This window comes from Acanthochromis polyacanthus, chromosome 17, assembly GCF_021347895.1.
Source record: "Acanthochromis polyacanthus isolate Apoly-LR-REF ecotype Palm Island chromosome 17, KAUST_Apoly_ChrSc, whole genome shotgun sequence".
Taxonomy (NCBI): domain Eukaryota; kingdom Metazoa; phylum Chordata; class Actinopteri; family Pomacentridae; genus Acanthochromis; species Acanthochromis polyacanthus.
Window position 1 is genome coordinate 17127255 of NC_067129.1, and position 7732 is coordinate 17134986.

The window sequence follows — 7732 nt, forward strand, 5'->3', positions numbered from 1 at the left end:
GAAGTAATCAGACTGGATGAATGAACGTTACCTGCTAATGAAGACCATGAGGTACAACTGAAAGCTCGAAGATAAGGCAGTAAACTAACTGAGATTTTAATTCAATCAATGTATTTAAAAGATAAAACTAAAAAAAAAGCAACATATTAACACTCCAACAGATGCATACTGTGGAACTCAGATGCTTCAAAGTAGAAAATAAATCTATGTTATTGAAGAAAATGATGCTCAAATTTAGAATATCTTATGTTTAAATACAAGTTATTACAAATAGCAATATACTATTTAATTCAAATAATATAAACAAGAACAACAACAACACTATGTCTCCATTTACTAGAATAAATCATAGAAAATATAATATATACATTTTTTTAAAGAGAAAGATAATAAATAACAAAGCACAGCGAAAATAAATGTGAAAATATTGCTATAGAAATTCTACAGTTTATTGTTAATAATAATAGTAATAATAATAAAAACAATAGTAATAACACTAATGACGATAACACTAATAATATTAGCAACAACAACAGCAACAATAATAATAATGCTATTTATTATTATTATTATAGACACTAAACTATGGGATTTCATTATAATAATATTTTCACATTATTTAGTTTTTGTATATTTTCTTATTTATTATGTAGACACATAGGAGTACTTTTCTCGTATACAATGTAACAAAAATAAAATAAAAGGCAGAGTATTGATGTGACCCACGAACAACAGATGAATTTAGCCGTAAACGATAATACTCCATTTCTGCCCTCCAACTATCCGTTCTTTGAAAGAAACTGTTTCTGGGAGAGATATAATCTTGTCAGTATTTACTCTTTGGTTGTGCTTTAAGTCTCGGTGCGTCCGGTTCAGCGGACTTTCCCTACACAGCTACAGTCTGACTACAGATCCAGCCTCCGTTAGAGTCATGGCAGATCTGAGCAGGACGGAGAAGGTCGAGCTTCATGCTCCAGAGCTGGAGGAGCTGCGAGCTGGTGAGTCCCTCTCTGTGGTGGAAGCACAGTGAAGCACCGACGTGTTTATGAATGTTCACACAGACACTGTTGCTCTCTGCTTGCAGTTTTACAATCAGGACTGGAAGCCAACTTTGCTGAAGTTCAGGTGAGTGTTGTGGACTGTCCGGACCTCACCAAGGAGCCCTTCCAGTTTCCTGTCAAAGGTAAGAGCATTTCAACTCTACTTTATGCATATTTCTGACTATCAGTGCTCATCCAGCTGCAGAAATAGTGCTGCACGATGTTGCACACCTGCATACTTCTGCACATATACCCATCCAGCTGCAGACAACATCAGGCCTCTCCTGTAGTGGAACTGATATTGTATTATTACGCCTGTTCCTATAATGATGACCCACTGGCAGGTGCAGACAGGAAATACAAGGCTTTACAAATTCACTGAGCAAAATAAGAAAACTGCTTCAACTTACATGCCACATGACATAAAAAAAAATCTTATGCAACATTTACAAACTAAACTTTAAACCATTAGGCTGACAGGCACTTTCAGCCATTTTAACCTCAGACAGTTTCTGAGCTCTTTCGCTCTTGTCACAATTTTACTAACCGTTGGCTCATTTATTTTTGTACTGCCCTATAAAGTCCTTCACTTCAAGATGGCATGGCTGGATATAGAGACAACTAAAAAATGTCTGGTGTGCAGTATGACACATTTATAATGCAACAAATGATGATAGGAAGAATTTATTTATTAGGTTAAAGATTTCTGTATCACTGCAACATAGCGGCATGGCGTTATTGTGAATATGACAAGTGAACGCTACGTCAGCTGCCTGCTGATGATCACATGATTACGATCCTAAAACTTTTCCACCGCTTGTCAGAACTTATCCATCGGAAATCATACAAGGAATACTGGATTAAATTGTGGGGGTGTTTCTTAGTCCCATCATTTCCCACCGCCCACTACATATTTAAGTCAGCATTTCGGTATCCGTACACATGCAAAACACATGCCTGTGAACAGCCAAGGTCATTTTGTCCTTGATCATCAATAACTCCTAAACAAATGCTGCATTTCTTTAAAAAAAAAAAAATGCTCCATTTCTGACAATGCCAATGAACAGCCTTAGCAGAGTACTGCACTCTCTGAGCACTTTTCTTATGGCAGTTGCTTCAATGACATGAATAAAATGTTTATGATAAAACACCACAGTTTTAACCTCAGACTTAGTTAATTTTCCCAACAGAACTTTGGGCGTCTGCATGACATTCATGAAAATCTGATGATTCTCTGTTTTTACAGTTTCTGGTTTTGATAATTGATACAATTTCGACAATTTATTAAAAGATACCTGCCTTTCAAACATGCCAGCAGGTTTTGAGGTTCAGAGATTTACAGCATTTATTGCCTGATACAAGATAATAATGCAGATATCATTGTGAATCCCTATGCAAAATCCCAGGGAAAGGGTAAAAACTGAATGTTCTTTACATGCCGCCTACATATACATCCATTCTGTTCAATTTGAAACACTTATGTAAATCTACGGAAGCTGAAAAGTGCCCAAATCCCAAAGCAGCTGATGGTGAACTTCTACAACTGTTCCATCAGCAGTGTTTTAACTTACGGATTCTTAGGGTGGTTCTCCAGCTGCACTAAGGCTGACCAGCAGGCACTCCAGCGGGTGGTAAAAACAGCAGGAAAGATCACTGGGATTACTCTCCCAGAGATCAATACCATCTATACCACCCGCTGTCTGAGGAGAGTGCAGAACATCACGTGTGATCAACATCACCCGGCGCATCACCTGTTCCACCTGCTGCCTTCAGGTAGAAGGCACAGGTCCATAAGAGCCCAAACCACCAGACTAGCCCACAGCCTGTATCCTCAGGCAGTGAGGCTGCTAAACTGTTACCCCTCCTCTCTCTCTGCCCCACCCAGAGACACTCACCATACCCCACTGTTACGATAGCTGTGAACTGGACTGTGCATTGTGAGAGTCAAACATTACTCATATCACTGTATGTTCCCTCTATGTGCTGCAGTACCACTGTTACTGCTCATGTTTAGAGATTTGTGCCTGCACTAAATGATTCAATTCTATGTTATTATGTGTTAATTTTACAAAGTGGGCTTTTTTGCAACTGGGAGAAGGGACTTGCACCATCTTTGCACTTTATATCACTACTATACAGTGTTTGAATGCTCTGAACAAAATTTTGTTTATTGACAATGACAATAAAAGATTGCATTGAATTAAACCTTTATTTGAGTGTAGTCGAACTTCCTTTGCAGACTGTGGATCAAAACATACAACATGTGAAATACTGTAATGTCATGTCTGCAGTATTTTAACATGTCAGATCAGTGCTATCTTTCTCCTCCTGCTGCAGGTTTGTGTGGAAATCCTCGTATCACTGATGTTGGTGGTGTACCATACCTGGTCCCTTTGGTTAAAAAGGACAAGGTAGTGTTTTATTGAAATATTGCGTGGAGATCTTGAATAACAACCTGCAGTGAAAGGGCTTTATGATATCGCTGTCCCTCCCTTTTGCCAGGAATACAACATGAACGCTATATCAAAGGAGCTGGAGCTGCCGGGAGCTTTCATTCTCGGTGCAGCAGCTGCCCCCAGCAGAATTGTTGGAATGAATGCAGAGGTGAATGAATTATGTTTATTATTATCACTTTGTGTGTCAGTCAGTAGAAATGTCTTTAATCAGACCACAGGGAAACAACACATGCGCTGCTTTGGTGCACGCGTGCAGCTCTGCAAATAAGTCCTCTTGATTCATGGACACTGTTTGCATTTAATTACACAACAGCTCATGTACACAGTCACAGCTGACCTGAAGAGGGTAACAGCTGCAAATCAGCACAGCTAGAGGCTTACTTACATTTCACCTGCATGTCTGATTTTAATATTTAGTTGAACAGGCACACTTTGTATGCGTTTGAGATTTCTCTCTGGAGTTTTGACTGTAACTGAGCTGCTCTGTAATAAAACAACTGATGTGATTCTGTCAGAAGTCACCCACTATGATGTAAAACGTCAGGGAAATAAGATGGAAAACCTCCCTCCTTTGAGTAAGATATTGAGTCAGTGATCCTCCCTGTTGAGGCTGGATAATAACGTGGATTACTGAAAAGCAAAGCAGCTGTCATTATAAACTAAAGGAGCAGTTTTGTGATTCAGAAGTTGATGGAATAAAAGCCCTCATCCACAGCTGATGCCTCTGGTTCTGACCGAAGCCCAGGGAAGGTCTGCAGTGAACAGCAGCTACTTCTCCTCCATCAATCCCGCCGATGGTCAGTGTCTGCTGGAGAAATACAGCGACAAATTCTCCGACTGCAGCTTCGGGCTGCTGGGGAACCTGTACGCTTGTGAAGGGAAGCCTGGGAAGGTAATCTGATTACACTGGATGTGCAGCTTTGGAATGCTGGTGGCTGTACTGAAGGTCCCTCAAAGATGCATAGTCATTTTGGAAAATAATGAACACATCTGGTTATATATTAGCTTAAACATGATTATCTGCAAGTTAATAAAATTGCTAACGTTGCTGTGTATGAACTTCAGCCCCATCATGTGTTTCCTCCCAACATTTGACAGAATAAACATTAACAAAAGAACAGTGTCCAAACAAGCTGAGTTCTTCACCTGTATGTCTCTGCAGGTCATCGAGGTTCGGGCCAAGAAGCGAACAGGAATCCACAGTCTGGTGACCGCCCTGAGGACGACTCTGGAAGGTCACTACCCTGATAAAAGTCTGGCTCTAGGAGGCACCTTCATCATCCAGAAAGGAAAGGCTAAAATCCACATCATGGTAAACACTAGATGTGATGCAAAGTGTCTTACTAATATCACCCGACAGCTACATGTAGTGATTTATTTCCCTTTTCTGCCTCATCAACAGCCAAGAGAGTTCTCGGCCTGCCCCCTCAACACCAACGATGACGTCAACAACTGGCTCAAACACTTTGAGGTCAGCGCTCCGCTCATCTGCCAGTCAGTGCTCGTGTCCAGAGACCCTGTAAGTAAAACCAGCACATCTCAATGAGATGCATGAAATTTTTTTTTTTTTTGTTTAATGGTTTGAGCAGCTCTCTGCAGTGCTTTGGAAAAGTATTGTTTTTTGGTAATGTCCATTTGACCGCTGTGTCTCCAGGGCTTGGACCTGCGTGTGGAACACACCCACTGCTTCAGCCACCACGGAGAAGGAGGCCACTACTACATAGACACCACCCCTGACAGTGTGGAGTACCTGGGCTACTTCATGCCTGCACAGTTTGTGTATCGCATCGACAGGCCCAAAGAGACCCACAAAGTTGGACGAGATTGAAACACTGAATAAATCATGTTGGTAGCGCGGTATCTTTGATCATCCGAATCAAGCAGGCAGTATGTGATTTATATTAAGTTTAATCATTTCTCTTCATTTGAAATCACCCCTCGTTTTTTACAAATCACATTTCTTAGATACAAAACCTCAGGATGCCACATTTGGATTTTCTTGGCTAAAGACCTGTCTATGATCCTCCCATCTACAGAGGTTATTACAGCTCTTGGTTGCCTTATACCTTTATGGCCAAAAAGTACCAATAACTGTGAGAAAAAAGTGTTCATCCAGCTGCAGAAACAGTGCTGCACAATGTTGCAGACATGCATACATCTACACATACACCCACCCCGCCTCAGAGAACAGTTTCTGAGCTCTTTTTGGTCTTGTCACATTTTTACTAACTGTTGGTTCATTTATTTTTTGTACTGCCCTGTAAAGACCTGCACTTCAAGATGGCATGGCTGGATATGGAGAAAACTAAAGAAAAAACATGTCTGGTGTGCAGTATGACACATTTATAATGCAATAAATCATGATGTGAAGAATTTATTTATTAACAGAATAAACATCTGCGGCATTTTTCCAAGTGCCCCAGGTGTTGTCAACACTGGGAAATATGCAGAATTCAAACATCTCATAACCAAAAAAATGAACAGAACCAGACAGGGAGGCAGAAAGAAATTGGTGATGGATGAACTACAAGAAGCAACCAAGGTAAAAATGTAGTAAAACATTTTGATGCAACCTAAATAAATCTGAGGTGGAACTACATAGGAGTTACAGGGAGCTCCTAATTAGACGTGAACTTTACTGGGAATATGTTTCTAAAATATGATCAATTTGCAATGCATTTCTGTTTTTCTGAATCGTGTAAAATTAGGCTGAATGAACTATGTGGTATTCACAAGTTTGATTCGCCTCATGTTCACTGTAATGAAGATAATGGTATGATTGTTGTTTCTGCCATGACCATCAAAGTGGAAGCACTGAGAAAATAAAATGTTTTCTTCAATTGAACATATTTCCTGCACAGCAGGTGGAAGCAGAAATTCTTAGGATTTATATTCTTATCAGTAGGAATAATGGTAAATAAAAATTCAACTATTTCCTTTCTAAATGTTCTATGTGTCGATTCTGACCAAGAAGGGGAAAAAGTGACCAAAAGTACAGTATGTATGGCACAATAGATTCAAACAGTCAGTATGGACAGAAAACCTCTAGATTTAGATTAAAATATCTTACACAAAGTTAGTCATGCAATGACTGTGTCTCTGGAAAAGTAATGACAGTGCATAGTCTAAACTAGCATTAATCAAGTAACCACAAAGGCTTTCAGAAAATACGGTGTTTTGCCACTGGGCATTACAAAGGAATTCAAATGTGCTGCCTGAAAATGAAAAGATCTCAACTTTTTTTTTTTTTTAACAATGTAGGGTTTCTGGAAAACGCATGCACATGTACAATGTAGATGTCAGATTTAGTCATTTAGAATGATCTGATTTGCTTGATTAGACACAAATCTATTACAAAATATACTGAAATATCTCAGGAGAGGCCACTTTTCAAAATGAAGCCTTAAGACGTAACAATGCAAGTGCTGTCTTTAGGACTCCTCTATTTCAGTGTAAAATAACATTTAAATCTTGGAGTGGATTAGGTTCAATTTTGCTGTCATTGCACAGAGTACAAAGACAATAAAATGCAATTAAGCATCTGACCCAGGGGTGTCAAACTAATTTTGGTCAAGGGGCCGCATACGGCCTAATTTGATCTCAAAGGGGCCGGACCAGTAAACTTATAGCATAATTACCGAGAAGTAACAATAAGTCTAAGTTTTTGCAACGTTTTAGTGTAAAGGAGAACAAGTATATTAGAAAAATCTTTATATGTAATGAACTGCCCTTTTAAAAATTATATTAGAAACAACCAGAGATTAAAGTAAGTGCAATTTCAACAACACTATGACTCAGTTTAACATTTATTTGTGTGCATTGTGCATTACAACTGATCACAGTGATTGTACAATGGCACAACATATTTAGTCACAGGTATGTGTAACTTATAAACATAGTCCTGGAATAAAAAAAAAATCAAACTTATCAAAATATAGAAATTTTTTTGAAGTCCGTTTCCACATCGGGAAAGTGATTGTGAACACCTAAATTAACTCTGCACACCTTTAAATCTTAAGTAACAGCTATTTTATACAGACAGTTAATAAAGTAAAGTTGTCACCTGTCTTGTTTATGTATAAAATGTATATGTAAAATATACATTAAAAAACTACATACATAACATGGATGCATCCATTAGAAATAATATTCCACTCAACCAAACACTTTTGTAGTGAATCTGATGACCAACACTGAATTCCACAGTATTTCAAAAAAATATTAATTAATTTTTTT

General features: G+C 38.7%; 1 protein-coding gene across 1 annotated transcript; it reads left to right on the forward strand.

Annotated features, from left to right (window-relative positions):
• The first annotated feature begins 842 nt into the window (after positions 1 to 842).
• Positions 843 to 6341, forward strand: c17h11orf54 (chromosome 17 C11orf54 homolog). Its single transcript, XM_022204936.2, has 8 exons — positions 843 to 998; positions 1085 to 1183; positions 3378 to 3451; positions 3543 to 3644; positions 4212 to 4388; positions 4659 to 4808; positions 4899 to 5015; positions 5151 to 6341. Exons 1-8 carry the CDS (start codon positions 932 to 934, stop codon positions 5322 to 5324), a joined length of 960 nt encoding a protein of 319 aa, XP_022060628.2. The 5' UTR covers positions 843 to 931; the 3' UTR covers positions 5325 to 6341.
• Positions 6342 to 7732: the final 1391 nt, after the last annotated feature.